The sequence below is a fragment of the Elephas maximus genome, chromosome 5 (genome assembly GCF_024166365.1).
Source record: "Elephas maximus indicus isolate mEleMax1 chromosome 5, mEleMax1 primary haplotype, whole genome shotgun sequence".
Lineage (NCBI taxonomy): Eukaryota > Metazoa > Chordata > Mammalia > Proboscidea > Elephantidae > Elephas > Elephas maximus.
The window spans coordinates 104,630,061-104,654,776 of record NC_064823.1 but is presented as its reverse complement, the minus strand read 5'-3'; the positions used below and the strand labels follow the sequence as shown (position 1 = coordinate 104,654,776).

Here is a 24,716-nt window from a genome sequence, read left to right as displayed (position 1 = left end):
TCTTACAGATTCCATGCCTACAAAAATCTGAAGCAAATAGTGTCCCATCAGTACATTTCTTCTCCAGAAGCAACTGTTTCTTGACATAGTTATTGAGAATAAGTTGAGATACCACAGAGTCAATTTTCAACACCATAGTCTCTTAACGAAGACTTGCTTAGCCAAATGAACAGTCTAACTCAGAGAAATCCATTTAAAATTGCTCTAATACTATATGTTGTATGCGTCAAGTTGATTCTGACTCACAGCAAGCCTGCAGGATGGAGTAGAACTGCCCCATAGAGTTTCCTAGGCTATAAATCTTTATGGGGCAGATCACCAGGTCTTTTCTCCCCGGAGTGGCTGGTGAGTTCAAACCGCCGACCTTCTGGTTTGCAGCTGAGCGCTTAGCCATTGTACCACCAGAGCTCCTTCTACTAGTATACAATCACATCTTTATTCCCCTTATTTCATGTCTTCTAATCCCATAATTCTTTTACAGACAAGCAAATGTTGAAAACAGGTACATGTATCTAAAAATCAAGTTGTAGTCATTAAAAAAAAAAACCATATGTACCAAGTATTTTCCTAAAATGAGTACTAGAATTCCAATTAGTACTAATATCTAACTTAAAAAAAAAAAAAACGTTTTTTTTCAGCAGGCATATTTTAAAGGGGAGGAGAGAATGTGAATGAAAAGAACTTTGAGTATCTTTAACAAAAAAGTAAATATACTTAAGAAAATGAGAGAGATCCAATGTCAGCTCATACATTTCCCAGACCCAGGCAACTCTAAAGATTTCTAGTTTGTACACATCATCCCCTCCTCCATGACAAACCAGCCAGAAAAATTTCTCTTAAGGATGTTACAAACTAACATCATTCTGGACTACCACAGAACCAGAGTTTAATTTTTCCTTAGATTGTATATTGAGTCTTCTAAACAAATGTTCTTAAAACAAGATCTCTATTATGGTCAACACACCCTTATCCAGGATTACAGTTATTCGAGTTAAAAAAAAAAGTTGCTTTTTTTTTTTTTAATTCATCCCAGATTCTGAGTTACTCTCAGCTCTTTGTAAACAAGGAGTCACAAAATGTGAAACTGAAATCCTAGTGTTTGGGACTCTGAAAACAGCAAAAAGACTACTTCTAATTTAAGTTTGGTGAGGGAAAGCTAATCATTTGGAATGCATTTATACACTTTGCACCCACAACGCATATAAGTGTCATTGCACGTTCCTGTTTTAGCTGTGACTACTTTATTGCCTTATCGAAACTTTGTAATTCTTTCAGAGACCACGTCAAACCTAGGTTTATATTTCTTACCAGTAACTTAAGGCAACTGTTTATATTAACTTCCAGTTAGGTCAGGTTTGAAGAAATGGAAAGAACCCAGAAAACCCAGTGCCGCCGAGTCGATTCCGACTCAGAAATGGAAAGATATGGATGCAATGTTATTTTTAAACATTAAGTCCCCCCCTCCATTTTTCAAAATCAGTGTGTACCTTAACATAGGAGGACTACGCCCCTTCCCTCCTTTTTAAACGTTTTCATTCATTAACCAAAACGTTTACCCATGAATCTTTTCCAGACGCTCTATTCTCTGTGATTGGTTTGTTTTCAGTTAATTTACACTGCCTTTTTTACTACTACTACTACTACCACCAACTAGTCCTGTTCCCTCGGGTCTGCACTCTATGGTCCCTAAGTTCCCACAGCAATAACTACCTTCGAATCCACAATTCGGTTCAGTAACTAAGCCCCTGCAAACAAAAGCTTGTGGTGACTGGAGGCCCCGCGCGCACACCTCAAAGTGTTGTAGGACCTGGACCAGCCATGAGCCCACACAAGCTTATCACAAGAACGCTCCAGACTCTGGGAGATTAGAACTGTCGGGGAGGGGCCCAGTCCTGGCCAGCCCAAGCAAACCGGAGCCTTACAAAACTGGCCAGGCTCACGAGGAGTGCACAGACCAGGAGGCGAGCCCCTAAACATTATCAGGGATCAGGGGGTAGGACAAGTTAAAGTCCAGAGAGGCAAGGAGTCCCTCGCACATGCCTGGCAACCTGATGGATATCACAGGAAGGTACCTGTCCAGGTAAGTAGAAGTCCGGCCTCCCCGCCCTCAGGCGCGAGCGAGGGCGCCAACTCAAGCCGCAGGACTTGGGCAGATTTACAAGCATACACGCTGTCACTCCCACCCCTCAGCCGCTCGGCCCCCAGCTCCTACTCCATTGCTCACCGGTGCTGCAGCCCCACGAGTCCCAAGGTGATCACATGCGGCACATCTAACTGCGTGGGCCACTCTCCTGAGGCGATGCAGCCGAACACGCCACATTCTTCTCGTATCCCCAACTCCTCTAGCTCCATGTCGCCGCCGAAAACACGTGGCGGGACCTGCCGCCACGACCGAGGTCCAAGCGCCAACCAGCAGTCTGCTCAGCCCTGACGCCCCAGACGCTGCAGAGAGCGGCTTCCTTCCCGGCTGGTCGACCCTCGCTACTGCGGCGGCGCGTCCTTTCAATAGACAAGCGTGATTAGCTCGCCCCCCGCCTCCCTGCCCCGCCCCCTCCAGGCCCACCAGTGAGAAAAGGCGGAGGAGGCGGCACCGGGGCGGGCCGAGAGGAGGAGGGGTGGAGCTAGTCCTCCGGTGAAAACGTCCAGACGGCTAAATTCCCTGCGCGTGGGAATCTCCGTTATTTTCCACCCAGAGCCGAGGTGATGAGAATAACGGAGTTACATAGCTCCTCTCGCAGAGGATGTACACTTAGTGTGGCCCTCCTCACATGCTCTCCCCCAGCAGTCCTCACTTGGTACGCTCCAACCTATGACCCCGCGTAGCTGCAGAGAGGAGTCGGCTCCCGCGAGCTTCTGTAGAGTGGGGAGGGGTCTGCAGTACGCGCCACTTTTGCCTTTCCTGGAACAGCGCCCGCGAGAGGCGGGGGACGGTCCGGAGGCGGGGTAGCGTCGCTGCGCCTGCGCGGCGGGAAGCCCCTGAGAAGCTTGTCGCCCGAAGTCTAAGTGGTCGGATGCTGTTGTGGTGCTAGACGTGAGCGCGAGTAAGAGCGCAGAGATACGCGGCTCCGGGAAGGGGGCGTGCCTGTGGGCGGTGCCTGGCTTCTCGGCTCTGGTGAGCCTTGCTGACCTCTCCTTTTTTCCAGATCACTGCTTCTTTTGCTGGCGCGGGAACTGTCCCCAGCCTAGTTAAGACAATGGCGACGTCTGAGGGTGAGTAACAGAAGTCGGGGTTCGCCGGGAACTCCGTGGGCCCGCCTCTCCCTCCTTTCCCTCCGTGGCCTTCCGGCCCCCGAGTTTGAACTCGCGGGCTCGACAGGGACACGTGCAGGCACTGAGGCCCAAATCACCGCCATCCCGCAGGCAGCTCTCGGCTTCCCAGCGGCTTGTCCACTCTCTAGGCCGCCGAAGGCGCGGACATGTGGCCAGGCCCTGGCGAGCGGTGGGACCTGCGCACGCCGCTCCTGGCAAGTCCTGGGCCTCGTGAAGTCAGAGCTCTCCCGGAGGACTCCGAATTGTCCGAAACCTGGCACTGCTTTTGGGGTGGAGGAAAAGGAGAACAGAGGAAGAGAGTAGTTGTAACTAGAAGCGGCCAGGAGGTGGAAAGGTGCTTGGAAATCACTTTTGGGATTCAGTAGATATTGCAAAACAATTACGTGAAAATTTAGTGTTGACTCTTAAAACACAAATCTTGCTTTTCCTATGTTAAGTGAACGAACCTTCTGAAAATCTTGTGTTTTCTTTCCAGATTTTGTGAGATCTTTTTTTTTTTTTTTTTGTCTTAGGCTTTGATGCCATGGTGGCTTTGGAGATTCCAAGACCCCCAGGCAAAGAAGTTTCCTTGCTTCACTTTAGATTTATTATATTTACCAAAAATTCCAAACCCGTTGCCATCTAGTCGGTTTCAACTCATAGAGACCCTATAGGACACGGTAGAACTGCCCCATAGGATTTCCAAAGCTGTAAATGTTTACGGAAGCAGACTGCCATGTCTTTCTCCTGTGGAGAGGGCTGGTGAACCACCAGCCTTTCCATTAGCAGCTGAGCGCTTAGCTCCTCTGCCATCAGGGCTCCTTTTTATCATGTTGTCCCCAAGTGGTCAGATCCTTCGGGAAGATCGTTGGTGATACGTTGATAAAATGTTGGCTTGTTCCACACACCAAATTTCTAAATTTATGATGACCCAAACTGCTTGTTTTGCTTAGTCGCTGCTTTTTTTTATATAGAAAAATTGAATTCAGATTAAAAGGTTATAGATTCAACAGAGAGATCCAGATAATATTGAGTAATAATTCCATAAAACCAAGGCATTGAAAAAACAAGCAAAAAAAAAAAAGCATTGGACCAGAATTTTTCCTTCTATCAGGATATCTGATAAATCAAATCTCTAAAATCTTTACTCTTCTACTTCTTTTCAGCTTCCATATCTTTGGCAGGCTAATCTTTCCAAAAATGTCACTTATGTGGTTTCTAAAAGACAATTCTTTGCTTAGAAGTATTCAGTGACATCCCAATAAGAGCTATTAAAATCCAGTCTGAAGACAGAATTGTGTTTTAGAAAGGCCTTTCTAAAACACAGTTCTGTCATTTTACTTCAGTGCTTAAAAGCCCCATGGTTGCTCTTAGGATAAAATCTAAAATCCATCAGTAGGACTCAATGAGGCCTGAAGGATGAGTAGGGACACGGAGGGGAAGGGAACAGTGTTCCAGACCTAGGGAAAAGCGTGTCCAAAGGTCTGGAAAGGGGATATAGAAGTTCCCTAAGGAAGTTGGAACTCTAGGGAGGGAGTAGAGAAATAGGAGTTTGGAGCACTAAGCAGAAGCTGTATCCTGATGGTCTTTTAAACCTTGTAAATAAGTCTGGATACCACATTAAGAGGCTGGAGATTCATTGAGGGCCTCCAACTTAGGTGCCTTGCAATAGCAACTATTAAACTGAATTGTAAGTATAAGGTTCTAAGCAGATGAGTTCATTTTTATTTATTAATCACACTGGATGTTCACTGATTCATATTTCTAAATGATTTAGGCTTCAGGGAATTTCTTCCTAAAATCTGATATATTTCCATTTTGTTTCTGCAGTACTGAACATTGGTAAAAAACTCTATGAGGGTAAAACAAAGGAAGTCTATGAAGTGTTAGATAGTCCAGGAAAAGTCCTCCTGCAGTCCAAGGACCAGATTACAGCAGGAAATGCAGCTAGAAAGAATCACCTGGAAGGCAAAGCTGCAATTTCAAATAAAATTACCAGTTGTATTTTTCAGTTGTTACAGGAAGCAGGTAAGTGGCTATCTACCCTCTTCCTACTTCCCTCGCCCCACACCTTCCTTCCCCTTCTTTCTCTCCTTCTGTCTCTGTCTCTCTCTCTCTCTCACACACACACGCACACATGCTGGTCTCATTCGTGGGAAAATAACATTATTTGGATCAACAACATGTTATTTGGGGATGTCATACAAGCTAGGCTTGTTTAAGCCAAACCGAGAGCTCTTAAACTTTACTATGACATTTTGCTTATTTTGGAATTAGTGGTATCATTTGATTAAGAGGAATCTTAACGATTTGTATCAGATAAAGATGATTTATCTGTATCTTCTCTGCAACTTCCCTCTCCTAGGACATGTTCAGTCATAAGGAATTTACTGGCAAAGGAAGCCCATTTTAATTTTAGGTAGATATAACTGGTAAACTGAAATTTACTCCCTATAATTTCTACACAGTTGTTCTTTGTTCTGCTTCTTGGAGACAATACAGAATTTCAAATCTCTCTTCCACTTGAAAGCCCTGAAAAGTGTTTGAAGATAACCATTCTCATCTTCTCTCCTACCATTCCCCAAGTGAGGGATTTGGACTAGATCAAAGATCTCTACTGACCTTCCTACTCTAAAACTGAATGAAGACTGTTTCTAATTGAAAAGTCTATTTGAAAGACCAAATTAAGATTAGAACATTGTGTAGAGGACATTTGGAGCAAAGGAAGAGGGGAAGGAAGTATCCTGTCTCACATTTTTAAGTTAGTAGGAAAAAATATGTTAAATTTCAAACCTGAATTGTCATCCACATCATAAATCCCTATATTTTGAAAGTGAATATGTTACTATATATTTAAAGGCTCTCCCACAGTTCCTCAGTCATGGAGAGCAAGATTTTTGTTTTAAGACCTCCTTGATTGATGGTTTCCCCAATGAGTAGATTTCTAGAGAGAGCATCAGACTAATATTAGGTTCTTTCGCAGTGCAGATGAGTGTCTGATCCATGTTTAAATCTCCTGCGTTATCTCCCTCTCCCCATCCACAGTAAAAAAAATTTAAGGTGCTTAATCAACCCCTTAAAAATATTAACAATTTAAAAAGTTAGTTGCTATAGATACATGCATACACACACGCTATTAAGTACTAGAAGATGAAAGTCCTGCATTCCTAGCAAACTGGGTCAGGTGGTCACTTTAAATGAAGTGTGTCAGTAATTACGTTTAAACCACTGTATCTGGCATGCTTAATGTAACTAAAATGTACTTCGTTTATAGGTAATATTGAAAGGTGTTTTCCGGGTTTTATATATAGCGCTGTGAAATAAAAGAAAATCTAAGTTTTTAAAAATTCTTAAACAGAATGGTTTATGGAACAGATTAGGAATCCTGACATTAAAACAGATCCTAAGACCTTCTGTTGGCACAGGACGGGAACCATCCCCGAAGACAACTCATCAGACATGAAAGGGACTGGTCAGTGGGTGGGAGAGGGATGCTGATGAAGAGTGAGCTAATTGTATCAGGTGGACACTTGAGACTGTGTTGGCATCTCTTGTCTGGAGCGGGGATGGGAGGATAGAGAGAGAGGGAAGCTGGCAAAATTGTCACGAAAGGAGAGACTGAAAGGGCTGACTCAATAGGGGGAGAGTAAGTGGGAGTACGGAGTAAGATGTATGTAAACTTATATGTGACAGACTGATTGGATTTGTAAACGTTCACTTGAAGCTTAATAAAAGTTAATAAAAAAAAAAAAACAGATCCTAGTTGCTCAAATTTGGTAGACAAATGAAAAAATACGTCTAATGATTACCAGACCTAATAAAGAAGGACTCTTGAAGCCAGACCAAGCCCAGGCTCCATTACCTATTGACACATGATCTGGCATTGTGGAATTACTTAACTTCTTTAAGCTTCTTCTGCTTTTTGCTGTAAAATGCAATAATAACCAAAACAATTGCCATTGAGTTTGACTCAACTCATGGCAACAGCCCGTATGTGTCAGAGTAGAACTGTGTTCCCTAGGGTTTTCAGTGGCTAATTTTTCAGAAGTAGATCATTAAGCCTGTCTTCTGAGGCACTTCTGAGTGAGCTCCACCCTCTAACTGATTGGTTAGTAGCTGAGTGCATTAACCGTTTGTACCATCCAGGGACTCCAAAAGTAATAATAGCTACCTCAAAAATTTTATGCAAGGTTAAATGAGATGCCATGTAAAACAGCACAGTGTAGAGATTCTAGAAACATAGATTCTTTTTGTATATAAATAACAAGTTCAGAAATTTCCTAACCCTTTCCTGATAAGAAAAAGTTGATGTTAGATTGGAGGATTAGATTGGGATTGGAAATACTAACATTGCAAGCTGAAGAGGAGTATTGATATGTTAAATCCATGCAGATTTCTGAGACATAGTTTATGTTAATTCCATAGCATTATTTTGGACTTTGTATACAAATACTTCTGGTAGGAGAGGTAGTGTGCATAATGGTTAAGCGGGCTGCTGACGGAGTATAGACAGTGTGGGTTGGAAGTCTCCTTCACCTAATACTAGCTGACAAATAGCTACTGTGCCTCTGTCCTTGTCTGTTTTGATGGGTGATCATAATACTGTCTACTTTATGGGTGTTGTGAGGATTAAACAAACAAAAAACTATAATGCTTAGAACAATACTTGACATAAAGTAAGTACTTGATACATGCTAACTATAATCAAAGAGTTATTTCCCAAGGCCACCACGTGAGATAGCTTCCATCCTAAACATCACAAGTCTGCTCTTCATCATAGTTTTCCAATGACAATCTGAGTAAGAGAGAAGGGAGCAGGTGGGCCAATACTTTCTTTGGCCACTATGTTCCTCCTGATACTGCCGAAGGCTTTTTTTAAGGTCTGCTTTACACATTAAGAGAAAAAGTCTCTTCAGAAGTTTGGCCTGTTTCTGCTTTAATATTAACATTGCGAAGAATGGGAATTCCAGAACACTTAATTGTGCTCATGAGGAACCTTTACATAGATCAAGAGGAAGTTGTTCAGTCAGAACAAGAGGATACTGATTGGTTTAGTCAGGAAAGGTGTGCATCAGGGTTGTATTCTTTCACCATACCTGTTCAATCTGTATGCTGAGCAAATAATACGAGAAGCTGGACTATACAAAGAAGAACAGGGCATCAGGATTGCAGGAAGACTCATTACCAACCTGCATTATGCAGATGACACAACCTTGCTTGCTGAAAGTGAAGAGGACTTGAAGCACTTACTAGTAAAGATCAAAGACCACAGCCTTCAGTATGGATTGCACCTCAACATAAAAGAAAAAAATCTTCACAACCGGACCAGTGAGCAACATCATGATAAATGGAGAAAAGATTGAAGTTGTCGAGGATTTCATTTTACTTGGATCCACAATCAACAGCCATGGAAGCAGCAGTCGTGAAATCAAAAGACACGTTGCATTGGGTAAATCTGCTGCAAAGGACCTCTTCAAAGTGTTGAAGAGCAATGATGTCACCCTGAAGACTAAGGTGCGCCTGACCCAAAAGCCGTGGTATTTTCAGTCGCATCATATGCATGTGAAAGCTGGACAATGAATAAGGAAGACCGAAGAAGAGTTGACGCCTTTAAATTGTGGTGTTGGCGAAGAATATCGAATATACCATGGAGTGCCAAAAGAACAAACAAATCTGTCTTGGAAGAAGTGCAGCCAGAATGCTCCTTAGAAGCAAGAATGGAGAGACTGCGTCTTGCATACTTTGGACATGTTGTCAGGAGGGGTCAGTCCCTGGAAAAGGACATCATGCTTGACAGAGTACAGGGTCAGTGGGAAAGAGGAAGACCCTCAACAAGGTGGATTGACACAGTGGCTGCAACAATGAGCTCAAGCATAACAATTGTAAGGATGGCTCAGGACTGGGCAGTGTTTCATTCTGTTGTGCAGAGCGTCACTATGAGTCAGAACCGACTTGACGGCACCTAACAACAACAACAACAGTACATTGATATTCTACATGGTCCATATAATACTGGACCATTCAATCCAAGAATCCTGGAACTAAACTGAATTTAGAAATATTAGTGCCACTTAGATAAGTCATGTGCCCTTTGCAGAGTTTCAGTACTCAGTGACAAAGGTAACGCCTAGTAACCTGTTCAATGAATGGTAAAGACACTAGGACCCAGATTTTCTGGTCCAGTATATATTTTGCTGCACAACATCAAAATGAAATATTCTTTAATGAATTTGATAGTAGAAAACAATAATTTTGTTTTCCTACTTTTACCTTTTTTGATAGCATCGTTTAGGGGTAAGACATTGGGCTATATAGAGGGTTTTTTTTTTAAAGGTAGACTTGTTGTACATTAGATGTAACTTTTTAAATGAAATTGTAATGCTTTTACCGTCAATATGTAGGTATCAAAACTGCTTTCACCAGAAAATGTGGGGAGACAGCTTTCGTTGCGCCCCATTGTGAAATGATTCCAATTGAATGGGTTTGTAGAAGAATAGCAACTGGTTCTTTTCTCAAAAGAAACCCTGGCGTCAAGGAAGGATATAAGTTTTACCCACCTAAAGTGGAGATGTTTTTCAAGGTAATTATTTTATTCTTCTCTGTCTTATGATAATGTATCAGCGAACATATAATTACAAAATCAAAATATTTAAATATTTTTAAAATGTTTGAAATTGCCAGAAGTCATTCCAGAAACTTATGTCAGTAATGTGTACTTCTGTTAACAATGGATAAATCAGTTTTTTAAAAGAAATCTGCAAAAATCCATTTTTCTTTTGACTAAGATGACTAACAAAATGAATTACTTAAAATTAGCAATTACTAGGAAGAAAAATAATTTCAAAATTCAGAAAATGTACTCTTGAAGAGTTTAAAGTGAAGGCTAGCTAGTATAAAGGATTTTACTGAAATCCAATACAGGGAAATTGTATTATCAATGTCTTCTAAAAGCAAAAATATATAAAGAATGAAATAGGAATCGGTGGTTATGAGTTTCTGTGGTTTTCTTTATTGAAACTGTTTTTCTCTTTCCATCTTGGTTTATGTTCCTCATGCTGAGGAAGCACAGTTAGTTCAGTGTTTTAATTAGTGAGTTGTGTAACTTTAAATTCCCATTTATGATTATGATTATACCAATCAAGAATCCATAAAAGATAAATAATGTGAAGTTGGGACACTACTTAGGATATAATGAAAGTATCTTATTCTTTCAAAATCTGTTTTTTTAATGAAGTTTCTTGCATTATCATCTAAAATAATGTCCCTAAAGACTTGTGTTTTTTTAAGTTCTTATCAAAAATGAGGTCAGTAGGTGTGGTGGGATGGATCACATTTATGTAGCATTCTTGCCATAGTCTTATAACTCCCACCAAATGATTGAGTTGGACTTTGCAAATAAGGTGTATGGAACCCTAATGAGGGAATTGGTAAGCTTCGCCATTCCACTAGGCTTAAAATGAGCCATCCTAGAGGTGGAAAGGAGGACCTCATTACCAAGAAGGAATAGCCAGGAGTAGAGTGCGTCTTTTAGACCTAGGGTCCCTGTGCTGAGAACCTCCTAGACCCAGGAGACAGAGAGTGGTAACATTGGAGAGGGTGTAAGACAGGGAGAAGCAGCTCCAGAGAAACGGCGGCAGAAGGACCAGCATAAGATGGCATGGTGGGCTTCCCAGCCCACAGAGCAAGGCAGTTACAGTAGGCGTGCTGACCCCAGAGAGTGAGAGCTGAGAACCTTCAGGCAGGAGGCTTCCTGGTGGAGTGGGGTGCCTTTGGGCACTTACTGGAGGAACTAAAGAGCTTTGTAACACTTGACTGAGCAAGGCAGAGGCCAGGCCCAGGGGCCTAGGCGCCAAGGGAAAGGCCTGCCCTGACTGAAGAACTGTAACATTTGTTCCTGATCGTGAATTGTACCCTGTTACTTCCCTAATATTGTCTGAGTTCTGTGTGGCCATTGCAACAAATTATGGAACCCAGCAGAAAAGTACAAAGTGCCTTGGGAGGACAGCTGGTGTCAGAATTGTTGAAAAGGTCAGAGGGTGGAGGTATGTTTGACCTACACCTCATAGGAATCAGCCTTGGACATTGATCTTTTGTTATTTTTTATTTTTATTGTATTTTTGGTGAAAGTTTACACAGGAAATTGCTTCTCATTTAACAATTTCTATACATTTTTTTATACATATTATACAATGACATTGGTTACATTCTTCACAGTATATCAGCATTCTTGTAATTTCCATTTTTGTTCTTCTGTTTACATTAGTCTAGCTTATACGCCCACCTTTGCCTTTTCATCTTTGGTTTAGGGTAAATGTTAACCATTTGGTTTCGTCTAGGCAATTATTTTGAGGAGCACAGTACTCACAGGTGATATTTATTTTATGGGCCAACCAGTCATCTGGCTGAAAAGTGACCTCTGGGAGTGGTTTGAATTCCAGGTTTAAAGAATATCTCAGGGATATAGTCTTGGCGGTTCATCTAGTCTCTACCAGTCCAGTAAGTCTGGCCTTTTTTTAGGAATTTGAATTTTGTTCTGCGTTTTTCTCTATTCTATCTGGGACCATCTATTCAGTCCCTGGTCAGAACGGTCTGTAGTAGTGCCCGGGCATCATCTTGTTCTTCTTGCCTCCAGGTAGATGATTTTGTTGTTCATGTAGGCTGTTCTGTAGACTAGTTTTTTCTTTGAGTCTTTGATTCCCTTCCTTCTCTTTAGCTCCGGATAAGTACAGACCAATAGTTGTATCTTAGATAGCCACTTGCAAGCTTTTAAGACCCCAGGCACTACTCACCAAACTAGAATGTAGAACATTGTCTCTATGGACTATATTATACCAATTGTCTGAGTTGCCCCACAAGACTGTGATCCTAAGCCCTCAAACCCTGTAGATGAATCCCATGGGGTATTTGGTTGTATCTAGGAAGTATCCATAACTGCTAGGCTGTTGATCTTGATTCTTCACCCCAGCCCTCGTGAAGTTAGAGGAGGTTAAACGCCATCCACCAAGTCATTTTTACAGTAGGTTATGAAAATTGCATTCTGAAAACATTTGACTGACTGAAATATGTTTTGGCCTTCCTACCATCTTTAGTGAATCTTACTAAGGGAAAATAGAAATCACAAACTTAAAGCTGTGTTTAAATTGGTATATAGCAAGAGGGTAAATTCTATCAAATACTTTTTTACCTAGAATAAGTTAGTCAGCTAAATGTTATTAATTTCAAAGTAGCTGTTAAGAGTTAGCAAATTAAAGATCATTGATTTGAATTACAGGAATTTTTTTTTTTTAAATCAGAGAAAACGAATATGTCTGAGGAATTCAGAAATTAGAGGAGAAAAAGACTAGTTTTTCTGACAAGTTCAAAATTTTTAGTTTTAAATTAATAGTACTTCTACATTTTATTCTCAGGATGACGCCAATAATGATCCACAGTGGTCTGAGGAACAGCTGATTGCTGCAAAATTTTGCTTTGCTGGAGTTGTTATAGGCCAAGTTGAAGTGGATATCATGAGTCATGCCACGCAGGCTATTTTTGAAATACTGGAGAAATCCTGGTTGCCCCAGAACTGTACATTGGTTGATATGAAGGTACGATAAGGAGATTTGAAAGTAAAGATTATAACTGAGAAATGTCTTAAGTAGTGTAGTTTCTTTAAAAAATTTCTTCGGTGATACGCTGTTTCTAGATTGAATTTGGTGTTGACGTAACCACAAAAGAAATTGTTCTTGCTGATGTTATTGATAACGATTCCTGGAGACTCTGGCCATCAGGAGATCGAAGCCAACAGAAAGACAAACAGGTGACACTTAAGGTTTTTTGCCCTTCACAAGATCAGCCAGGGATAGAGAAGAAAGATGGAATGGAAGGAAAAGTAAAGGCAATTGTTTTTCCCTATGATAAGAACCTTATTGATAACTTTTTATTTTTAAAGATAAATACCTCCTCTATCCTGGGGAAAAAAAAGATAGGAATAAAATTTACAATTATAGAGCATATTTCTTACTTATTAATAGACTCTCATAACAATAACAGAACAACTATTATCCTTGTTTTGCTCATTGAAAACTGAGGTGGCTCTGAGAGAATAAGTCTCTTCACAATTACGAGAGTAAGTGGCAGACCTAGGACTCTACTCCAAGACTTCTGGCTTTTATTAGGTCCCATTTCTGTTCTTAAAAAAAGCAATAAAACAAGACTGTCTCTATACTTAACATATAAGAATTCCCAGGAGACTTAATTGTAATTGCTAATGTGAAAAGCAATCACAATTAAATGTAAATACAAACGTACCTTACTACCTGAACTTTCTTGAGCCTAATTTAGGAAATGAGTTTGTAGGTTCAGATACATTTTCAAATATCTGGCATTATATATCCAAACTTCTGATAATCCCTACCCAAAAGTCAGAAACCAAATAGGTTCAGATAACAGGAGATAGTTGTATTCTAAACCTTCTGTCTTATTTTCTAGTCATATCGTGACCTCAAAGAAGTAACTGCTAAAGGGCTGCAGATGGTAAAGAAAAATTTCGAGTGGGTTGCAGAGAGAGTAGAGGTAAACTTTTGTAGCAAATCTACATAGTTTTGTGTGTTTTTCTTCTAGAAAATTTTCTGTTTCAGAAAAAAAAATATAGGTGGGTATGGTACTTTTCTGTTTCTCAATGACTTGAAAGAAAGGGGCACCTTTAAGAAGTGTACCAGCTGCATATCCATCTGCAAAAAAATGAAACAAGACCCATACCTCACACCGCACACAAAGACGAACTCAAAATGGATCAAAGACCTAAATATAAAATCTAAAACAATAAAGATCATGAAAAAAAAAAATAGGGACAACACTAGGAGTGCTAACATATGAAATAAACAGTATACAAAACATCACTAACAATGCAGAAGAGAAACTAGATAACTGGGAGCTCCTAAAAATCAAACACCTATGCTCATCCAAGACTTCACCAAGAGAGTAAAAAGATTACCTACAGACTGAGAAAAAGTTTTTAGCTGTAACATTTCTGATCAGCATCTGATCTCTGAAACCTACGTGATACTGCAACGACTCAACTACAAAAAAGACAAATAACCCAATTAAAAAATGGGCAAAGAATGTAAACAGGCACTTTACTAAGTGAGACATTCAGGTAGCTATCAGATACATGAGGAAATGCTCACAATCATTAGCCATTAGAGAAATGCAAATCAAAACTAAAATGAGATTCCATCTCACTCTAATAAGGGTGGCATTAATCCAAAAAACACAAATGTTGGAGAGGTTGGGGAGAGACTGGAACACTTATACGCTGCTGGCGGGAATGTAAAATGGTACGACCCCTTTGGAAATCGATTCGGTGCCACCTTAAAATCTAGAAACAGAACTACCGTACAGTCCAGCAATCGCAGTCCTTGGAATATATCCTAGAGAAAAAAGAGCCTTCACACAAACAGATAAATGCACACCTGTGTTCATTGCAGCACTGTTTACAATGGCAAAAAGATGAAGCAACCAAGGTGCCCATCAACAGATGAATGGATAAATAAATTATGGTATAGTCATACAATGGAATACTACCCAATGATAATGATGAATCCTTGAAACATCTCATAACATGGAGGAATTTGGAAGACATCATGCTGAGTGAAATTAGTCAGTTACAAAAGTACAAATATTGTATAAGACTACTATTATAAGAACTCAAGAAATAGTTTAAACACAGAAGAAAATATTCTTTGATGGTTACAAGGGTAGGGAGGGAGGGAGAGGAGTATTTACTAATTAGATAGTAGATGAGAACTCTTTTAGGTGAAGGGAAAGACGACACACAATACAGGAGAGGTCAGCACAACTGGACTAAACCAAAAAGTTTCCTGAATGAACACTTCGAAGGCCACAGTAGCAGGGGCAGGGGTCGGGACATCTAGGTCAATTTGCATAACACAATGTGTTAAGAAAATACCTGCATCCCACTTTGGAGAGGCATCTGGGGTCTTAAACGCTAGCAAGCAGCCGTCTAAGATGCGTCAATTGGTCTCAACCCAACTGGAGCAAAGGAGAATGAAGAACACCAAAGACAAGGTAATTATGAGCCCAAGAGACAAAAAGGGCCACAAACCGGAGACTACATCATCCTGAGACCAGAAGAACTAGGTGGTGCCCATCTACAACTGACAACTGCCCTGACAGGGAACACAACAGAGAATCCCTGAGCGAGCAGGAAAGCAGTGGGATGTAGACCTCAAATTCTTGTAACAAGATCAGACTTAATGTTCTAACTGAGACTAGAAGGATGCTGGAAGTCATGGTCCCCAGATCTTCTGTTAGCCCAAGACTGGAATCATTCCTAAAGCCAACTCTTTAGACAGGGATTGGACAGGACTATGAGACGAAATGACACTGGTGAGAAGTGAGCTTTTTGGCCCAAGTAGACACATGAGACTATGTGGGTAGCTCCTGTCTGGAGGTGAGATGAGACGGCAGAGGGGCCAGGAGCTGGCTGAATGGACACGGGAAATACAGGGTGGAGAGAATGAGTGTGCTGTCTCATTAGGGGAAGAGCAACTAGGAGTACATAGCAAGGTATATATAAATTTTTATATGAGAGATTGACTTGATTTTTAAACTTTCACTTAAAACACAATTAAAAAAGAAATGTACCAGCAGGACTGTCCTCACTGGTGTGCCAGAATTCCCTGCTGTTAAGCTAGCCAATAAACTCCCAGATCCTATTGGGGAAACCTGGAGTCTTTGTCTCATCCCTGTCCCTGCTGGAACATACCTTACAGTTCTCACCAGCTTTTCCACTGCTACTCTATAGAGTTCCAGTAGCATGGGATGGATTCCTCATAGTCAAAATTGCAACTTTATTTGACTTTAAAATGCCACTTCAAAGTTTATGGTGGTATTGTTACTGTAATTCCGTAGAAGGTGAATGAGAGCTGTTATCCAGGTGTCATAACCACCTTTTTAGATCATTATTTCCATGGTAATTCTGCATTTTGAGTTCCAAATAATTAGAAAGGTTTGTAACATACCACTCTAATTTGGCTATATATGCCTTAAAACTTCCACTGAGACAAAAAATAAAAAAAAAATTTTTTTTTTGAGACATCTGCTTTAAAACTCTACAGACAGAAAAGGAGAGACAGACACTTGGCGGATGCAGGAGATTTTATCATCATTTATTTGTAAAGTTAAAAATGAGTGATGAAAAGTAAAAACTGTCATACAATAAAAAAAAAACCTCCACCAAGCAGAATGTACTAAAAATCATAGGATGAAATAGTTGATAGTTTTCTGAATATTAATTTAAAAGTTTGAGTATTTATCCTTGCTTTTTATTATATCAGAAAACAATTTATCTAATTAAAAATTTTATTCTGTAGGTCTTAATTATGAAGATCCCTTTCCACATACGTGGAGGCTACTTTTAAAAATAAATCCTATATTATTTTGTTTGTCTCTGTAAGTTTGGTCTGTTAAGAAAGAAAATACTCTGTTCAGATATAATTTTACTATAATGTATAGCTTTGTAAATTGGCTATTATTATAGTACTCATTCCTATGTTTATCTTCTTTTTTTATGTCCATATTTTTCTTTTCCAGTTGCTTCTGAAATCAGAAAGTCAGTGCAGGGTTGTAGTATTGATGGGCTCAACCTCTGATCTCGGTCACTGTGAAAAAATCAAGAAGGCTTGTGGAAATTTTGGCATTCCATGTGAACTTCGGGTAACATCTGCTCATAAAGGACCTGATGAAACACTGAGGATTAAAGCTGAGTATGAAGGTAAACTTCAGAGAACCAGAGCCTTTCAGGAAGTTCTCCTGATTGTGCCAAAAAATTTCGTTTCAGACTACTAATGCTGAAAAGGAGCTTTGCCACATTTCCAAGGGAAAAAAAATATATGGTATATTAGGCCTTCACAGTCCCTCCAAAGAGTTTCCAGTGCTCTACAGGGTCATGTAAAAGAAATGAGCAGAGAGAAAGAATTGAAAATACAAGCAAGGAAGGAGATTAAAGACTAGATTCATGAGGACCTCTTGCATCTTTACTTGATAAGAAGCCCCTCTAGCATAGTTTCTAATATACTCCAACACAAAATAGGCCTTATGTCAAGTATGGGATGCCTGTGGCTAAAACAGCCTCTCCTGGGAGGCACTCAAACATGAAATTAAGGAGTAGTTTCAGAATATAGTATGTAAAAGAAATGTCTTGATGGGATAGCATTGATCTAAAATAATGGAAGCTTGGAGAGACAACCAGAATGTTCATGTCCTTTTCTCAACTGGAAAAAGACATTCAGTGAGTATTCTCTCTGAAGGTAATTCCTATAGAAGAGCAGTTATTAATTTAGAGGAGGGGAAGGTCCCAGGCCCCTTCGATAAGCTAATGAAAGCTAGAACTCTTCCACCAGAAAAATGCAAATATATAAGATTTTGGACTCCAGATTAAGAATCTCTTCTTTAGGAAACAAAGGGCAAATTTATAAACTGTATCAGAGAATGAAATGTATAAGACATATGTTAGAAAATATATCTGGAAGTCTTAAATGTTTGGGTACTATATTATTAAATTTGCCTTTAGTACCGCTTCAAGAAATACCCCTAAGTCTCTATTAGCTGGGTTTCCCTGTACCTTGTTGGTTGAGGGATAACCCAGCTGGAGTGACACCTGTTCAGGTGGTATCATTCTTCATTCAGGCCATTCCCTCACCAACACCGTGGCATCTCATTCATACTGTAGACCTTGAAGATGGCAAAACCTATTATAGTTATTTTGTTATTTAAGTGGCAGAATGGACCTTATATGTTAAATATATATGTAATAATGATGTATGTGCTTTTTCCAGAGACTACTACCAAAAAAAAAAAATTTTTTTTTTTGGTAGTAGTCTCTGTAAAAAACTTTTTTTTTTACTACCAAAGGAACTCAAGGAGTTAAGGCACATAGCCCTGTTTTATTTTGTTTAAACCTACCTTTAAATCTTTCTTGAATTTGTAGCATAATTATAAACTTGTCATTTTCTTAGGGGATGGCATTCCTACTGTATTTGTGGCAGTAGCAGGCAGAAGCAATGGTTTGGGACCAGTGATGTCTGGTAACACCGCATATCCAGTTATCAGCTGTCCTCCCCTCACGCCAGACTGGGGGGCTCAGGATGTATGGTCTTCTCTTCGACTGCCCAGTGGTAGGTTGTATTGAATTTTTTAAAACTTCATTACAAAATGACAAATATGCACACAGTAGTAGAGAGACTAGCGTAATGAGATCCAATGTACTCATTACGCACCTTCAGCAATTAACAAATGACCAGTTTTGTTACATCTATAGCCCCTTCCTGCTAGATTATTTTGAAGTATATCCTAGACATCATCCTTAAGTAGTTAAGTATGAATTCCTAAGCAATAAGGACTCTATTTTTAAATCATAATCATGATTGCATTTTCACACCTAAGAAAAATTAATAGTAATTTCTTTAAAATCATCTAATTTCCAGTTAATGCAGAAGTTTTCTTTTCGTAGTTGGTTTGTTCAAATCAGGATCCAACACAGCCCTTACATTGCATTTAGTTGCTATGCCTCGTATAAGTCTCTTAATCTGTAACAGTTTTCCCTCCCTCCTTTTTTTGTCCTATGAAATTTCCCACATTTTGGATTTGGCCCATTACACATTGCTGGATAATGTGTAATGGTCTTCCACCCCCTATATTTTTTATAAATTGGTGGTAAAAAATGTAGTTAGATCAGATTCAGATTTCATTTTACTTTTTTTTTTAATAAGAAAACATCATTCGTGGCATTGAATTTTTTAAAGTGAATGTGATTATATAACTTTTTTAGAGAAAACAATTTTTTTTTTTCAAAATTGGGGCCCAAAGTAAATGACACACAAGGAAGTCTTATCAGTTGGCTGATTGAGCGGGATCTCCTAGAATAAAAGAACTGTGGTATGTTCATCGTAGTCCAAGATATAATCTGATTTTTTTGCAAGTCGTGAGAGTCAATATTGTTTCAGTAAGAGTTGTTTTGTTTGCTTATTATTTAATACCAATTAAACCCCAAACTTACCTCATACTTTCGTAAACTATTTCTTTATATGTGTCAAGTGCATTAAATACTTGAACCCTCTGACCTGTTCCCTGTTCTGAAGTCCTGCATGGGGCAGAAGTTAAGTACTCAGCTACTGGCCGAAAGGTTGGCTGTTCAAACCTGTCCAGAGGTACTTTGAAAGACAGGCCTGGTGATCTGCTTCCAAAAGTCACAGCCTTGAAAACCTTATGGAGCACAGTTCTATTCTGTAACTCATGGGGTCACCATGAGTTGGAATTGACTCAGCAACAACTAACAACAGCTGACCTGTTCCACTCTGGACTGACTTCTCTAGGCCTACTGTACCACTGTTGTTTTAGAATCTCCTTATACTGTTGTCCTGGAGATTCATTTTGCGTTTCCTTGAGCTTGACTCCCTGTTTCCTGGATCACGTCTTCCCTTTTCTTGGTTTCTTATTTCATTGAAGCACAGTTCTTTGTTAACTGCCTGAAAAAAGAGTACATAGGAGGTAAATTCGTTGACACCTTATACATCTAAAACTGGTTTTATTTGTAAGTTGAAAATCAGATTTTCAAGGACCTTTCTGCCTTTCTAATTCTAGGTCCTTTATGAATCTTGTTTTTTATATAAGTGAAGTCATACAATATTTGTCTTTTTGTGATTGACTTATTTCGCTCAGCATGTCTTCAGGCTGAGTGGGGGAAGCCAGTGATCTCAGTATGTAGGTAAACTTAAGCCCCTCAACCCTGCCTGGTGTCCCCTCACTCCAGAGACTTTCTTCTGCCTTCTTCCGAAAAACTGAAAACTCTGCCAGGGTGAGGAATGGATAGTTGCTCAAGCAGATAGAGTTGAAAGGGATCTGAGGCCCTATTTCTTAGACTTTCAGTCAGTTGTCTTTGTAGCCCCATTTTTATCTTCCGCCTCCCCCCAGCTCCAAAGATATCAAGTGCTACTAACTCCTCAACCTTCTGGTGATTCTTTAATATAAATCAGGTTGTTTCTCATCTCTCTCTGCTTCTCCCTTTTTAGGATTAAGTTTTCTTGAATCTGTTAAATTAGTTCCATTCCATTTGCCTCTCAGCTGCTAAGATGTTACTGCTATCATCTCTTTGTCCTTGTGGCCTTATGCCTATATTCATTCCCTCTACTGTTGTTTTAATAGGGTTTCAGAAATAAATCTTGTGCTCAATCCATCTTTACCTAGACATCTGATTATATCAATTTCTCAAGTTAAAAATCTACTCTAGCTAATAAATGAAGCCATAAGCAAATGGATGCCACAGGAATAGTATAGGTATTATCCATGGAACTTAGAAAAAGGGAAATGTGATAAGCAAAAATTTGGCAGTGTTTATCTAGTATTGTCCAAGAAGGAGAGACAGGAAATGTAGGAGACTTGGTCACTAGAGTTAGGGACAACCTTTTGAGGAACAGTTTTACAGTGGCCCATGGGAAACCTTGAAGACTGTTCATTTCTCTTCCTCTGATGCCAGGCTCACAAGATAAGCTGTTTTTTTCTAATTAAGCTTTCTTGGTATCAGGAAGGGCATCTGGGCAGTAGGCATAGGTGTTTAGGTACTAGAGTGGAATGCCTCACCCAGTATAGGAATAATAACGGTTGACATTCGATGAGTACTTACTATGTGCTGCCCAGTGCCCCAAGCACGTCACCTGTATTAACTTACTAATCCTTACATAAGGTAATCACTAGTTAGTCCCATCTTACAAATAAAAAACCAAACACATTGCCATGGAGTCAATTCCAGATAAGGACACTAAAATTAAGTAACTTGGCCAGTGAGTGTCACAAAGTAAGTGGTACAGCCACAGAAATTATTAATATAAATTAATAAATTGACTTTAGTCTCTTATGATTGTGGCTAGTGAGAATCCAAGAGCCTGATGAATTTCAAGAACGCTGGGAAAATGGAGCTTTTGGATCTATAAGCTAGCTAGATCTTGACCCTGTTGACAGAATAATAATACCATCTCAAGAAACTGCCTGAGCAGGCATATGGCTCCCAAAGGACCTTACTTTCTTATTCTGCTGTCTTTTAAATCTTCCTGAGTTTTTTTCTAAACTGACATTTCTTACCTTTCTATTTGACTTCTTTTACTACTTAAAAATGTTAGAATATTTTAAGTACAAAGACAGATGGAGTAGTTAGAAGATTATCAGAACAATAACAAACTTTATGTTTGTCTAAGAAGATAACACTTTTCTTGTCCCTTGTTTTACTTCTGTTCCCTTTCCCCAGTTATCTAAAGTAGTTGTATATGTAGGAAAAAACTGGAAAGTCAGTTTCTTTGAATGTGGGTTCAATGAGAAGGGTAATAGATGATGTATATAAAATATCTGTTCGTCACAAATAAATGTTACTTTTTTCCTCTTAAAATCACTTTACCACCCCAGCAGTAAAGATGGAATCTCCTTCCAAAGACCCTACTTTAAACAAGAAATAATACAGTAGCATTTTATCATCTGTAGTTAACAGGACTTCTGTGAATAAAAAATGCTTGCTATGTGTGGTATTGACAGCTCAATTTTCTGTCTTTTCCTTTCTGAATCATTAGGTCTTGGCTGTTCAACTATACTTTCTCCAGAAGGATCAGCTCAGTTTGCTGCTCAGATATTTGGATTGAACAATCATTTGGTATGGGCCAAACTGCGAGCAAGCGTATTAAATACATGGATTTCCTTGAAGCAAGCTGACAAGAAAATCAGAGAATGCAGTTTATAAGAACTTGATTGCATTTTTTATGAGAAAAACTATTAATTCCTAGTTTAGCAGCAGAAAAAAATCATGCAAGATGAAAAGATTCTAGATTAGGGAAAACAAATAAAATGTATTGAATAAATGGTTCTGTAGATTCATGGATTAATAGAATATCTGTATATATTTATCAATATATTTCTTTATAAGTAGTGAAGTTACTATATGAGCATTTTTAGATGAAGCCATTTTACTTACTCACCACTGTATAGGGGTCCCTGGTTGGCATAGATGGTTAAGTGCTTGACTGCTAACTGAAAGGTTGGCAGAGGCACCTCTAAAGAAACGCATAGCGATCTGCTTCTGAAAGATCATAGCCATTGAAAACCCTATGGAGCACAGTTCTACTGTAACACAAGGGGTTGCCATAAGTTGGAATCAACTGGTTTTTGGTTTGGTACCCACTATATGATCCTTGGAACCCCTGGTGGCTTTGTGGTTAAGAGCTATGGCTGCTAACCAAAACATCAGCAGTTTGAATCCACCAGGCGCTCCTTGGAAACTGTGGCGCAGTCCTACTCTGTCCTATAGGGTCACTATGAGTCGGAATCAACTTGACGGCAGAGGGTTTGGTTTATTTTTTTTTTTGGTTTATATGGTCATTGTTAAGTAGAAACATAATGAAGTATATTTTTTAGATACCAGTCATGTCCTCTTGTAAGCTCTAAAGTTACTACTTGATGTAAATATCAACCCATAAGTTTTAGAAAGTTAAAACATATCTTAAGAAGAGTGGCGAGAGCAATAGTTTTTGTTGATTTATGGTCTTTACAAAATTCTAAGGGGCTGTTTTTTTATTTGCAGTCAGTATCTCAGAAAATGGTATTTCTATTTATCTCTAGCTATAAAAAAAAAATTTTTTTTTTTATAGAAGGACAAGAGCCTTGGTGGTACAGTGGTTAAAGTGCTCAGCTGCTAACCAAAAGGTTGGCAGTTAGAACCCACCACCTGCTCCACGAGAGAAAGATATGACACTCTGCTTCTATAAAGATTTACAGCCCTGGAAACCCTGTGGGGCAGTTCTCTGTCCAGCAGGGAATCAACTTGACAGCAATGGGTTGAGAGTTGTATAGAAAGATAGATGGTTTTGTTTTTGCTTTTTTAAAAGAAAAGTTAAGGTTGTTGGTCACTGTATCACGTGCTATTGCTGGGTTTAGCAGGAGACGTGAAATAAAATGAAAGGGCATGGTGAAAGCCATAGAAAAGGAACTTTTCTGAAGCTTTCTCTGGTATCGGTACTTTCTTGTGGAAAAAAGTAGTTACCTTTGCTGATTTCATAAACTCTGTTTAGCTATGTGGGGGTATTGGTGGCTTAGTGGTACAGTTCTCACTTTCCTTGTAGAGGCCCAGATTCAATTCCTAGCTGATACACCACGTGCAACTGCCACCTGTCCCTCAGTGGAGGCTTGTGTGTTGCTATGATAATGAACAGGTTCCGGTGGAGCTTTCAGACTTGGTGGACTAGGAAGAAAGGCCTGGCAGTCTACTTCTAAAAATCAGCCAGTGGAAGCCCAGTGGATTACAATGGTTCGATCCACAAGACCAAGACTATAGCTCTTGCCACTCTTTTTAAGATATAACTGTTTTAACTTTCTAAAATTTATGGGTCAAGTAGTAACATTAGAACTTATAAGAGCACATTATTAGCATATAAAAAATATACTTCTTTATGTTTCTACTTAATGGGGATGGCACAGGACAAGGCAGCATTTCCTTCCATTGTTACGAGGTCGCCATAATTTCAGGGCTAACTCGATGGCAACTAACAACAATAATTTAGCTATGTAAATTGGTACTTTGGGTGCCTTCTATGGATCATAAAACTCTTTTAATTCTATTAATACATATTTTAGCCATACTCACAATCACCAGCCTACCATCATTTCAGAAATTAGAATCTCCCAATTGATTACCTTAACTAGTTTCTCTCTTGCAATAGTCTGGGCAGTGTGTGTAGCAAGATGCACTTCTAAAGTAGATGTCACTGAGAGGATGAATGTGTGTTATGTCATTCCATCATCCGAGCTGGTTACTAAGGAGTCTTAGCTAAAGCATGATGTCATCCAAATTGAGCCCATTGCAGTGTTTCCACATTTTTTTCTTTGCCATATTCATTAAATGTATATTTTAGGTAGATGATCTAACATATTAAGAAAATTGGGTCCATCTGTGCTCAGCTTTCTCATTCCTTTCTCTTGGGCTCTTCCTGTACTAGCTCCTTCTGTGCTTTAACCTCTGCTTCCCAGTATTCCCAATGAGAATGTTTCTCATATATTCCATGGCTAGCCTGTGATTTCCTACTACCTCCCAAGAGCAATACCAAATACTGTGCCGATTAATTAAAGAACATACACAAAGTAGAAAGGGTAAAGTCACAAAATAAAGTTCTTTACATAAATTTAGCCTTATTTTGCTATTTTTTATTTTTCTATTTGTTGAGCATCACTGAAATCTTCATTATAGTTCATCATCAATCCATAAACCGGCGTTTGGAAATCACCATGCTGACTCAAAGGTTGGTGGTTGGCTTCTCGGAAACAAGGCCTGATGAACTGCTTCCATAAAGATAACAGCCAAGAAAACCCTGTGGAGCAGTCCTCCTCTAACACATGGGGTCACCATGAGGTGGGGTGACTCTATGGTAGCTAAC

At 39.5% G+C, this 24,716-nt stretch overlaps 2 protein-coding genes across 6 annotated transcripts in view; one reads left to right on the top strand and one right to left on the bottom strand.

Moving 5' to 3' along the window:
• PPAT (phosphoribosyl pyrophosphate amidotransferase) overlaps positions 1–2,866 on the bottom strand; it is a 45,448-nt gene extending 42,582 nt beyond the window's left edge. The window contains exon 1 of the mRNA XM_049886249.1: positions 2,225–2,866. Within this exon, the coding sequence (XP_049742206.1) occupies positions 2,225–2,352 (128 nt within the window). The 5' untranslated portion in view covers positions 2,353–2,866. The remainder of the gene's footprint in view (positions 1–2,224) is intronic.
• Positions 1–22,725, top strand: part of PAICS (phosphoribosylaminoimidazole carboxylase and phosphoribosylaminoimidazolesuccinocarboxamide synthase) — a 60,113-nt gene extending 37,388 nt beyond the window's left edge. Inside the window, exons 1-10 of one of the 5 annotated variants that reach the window (XM_049886240.1) lie at positions 2,958–3,041; positions 3,144–3,210; positions 5,080–5,277; positions 9,651–9,829; positions 12,657–12,836; positions 12,935–13,048; positions 13,720–13,803; positions 16,846–17,026; positions 18,270–18,428; positions 21,867–22,713. In XM_049886240.1, coding sequence (XP_049742197.1) covers positions 3,195–3,210; positions 5,080–5,277; positions 9,651–9,829; positions 12,657–12,836; positions 12,935–13,048; positions 13,720–13,803; positions 16,846–17,026; positions 18,270–18,428; positions 21,867–22,033 — 1,278 coding nt within the window. In that variant the 5' untranslated portion in view covers positions 2,958–3,041; positions 3,144–3,194 and the 3' untranslated portion in view covers positions 22,034–22,713. Of the gene's footprint in view, positions 1–2,957; positions 3,042–3,143; positions 3,211–5,079; positions 5,278–9,650; positions 9,830–12,656; positions 12,837–12,934; positions 13,049–13,719; positions 13,804–16,845; positions 17,027–18,269; positions 18,429–21,866 lie in introns of those variants that run through there. The other 4 variants (XM_049886235.1, XM_049886237.1, XM_049886238.1 and 1 more) reach the window with 4 other exon arrangements.
• The last annotated feature ends 1,991 nt before the right edge of the window (positions 22,726–24,716 follow it).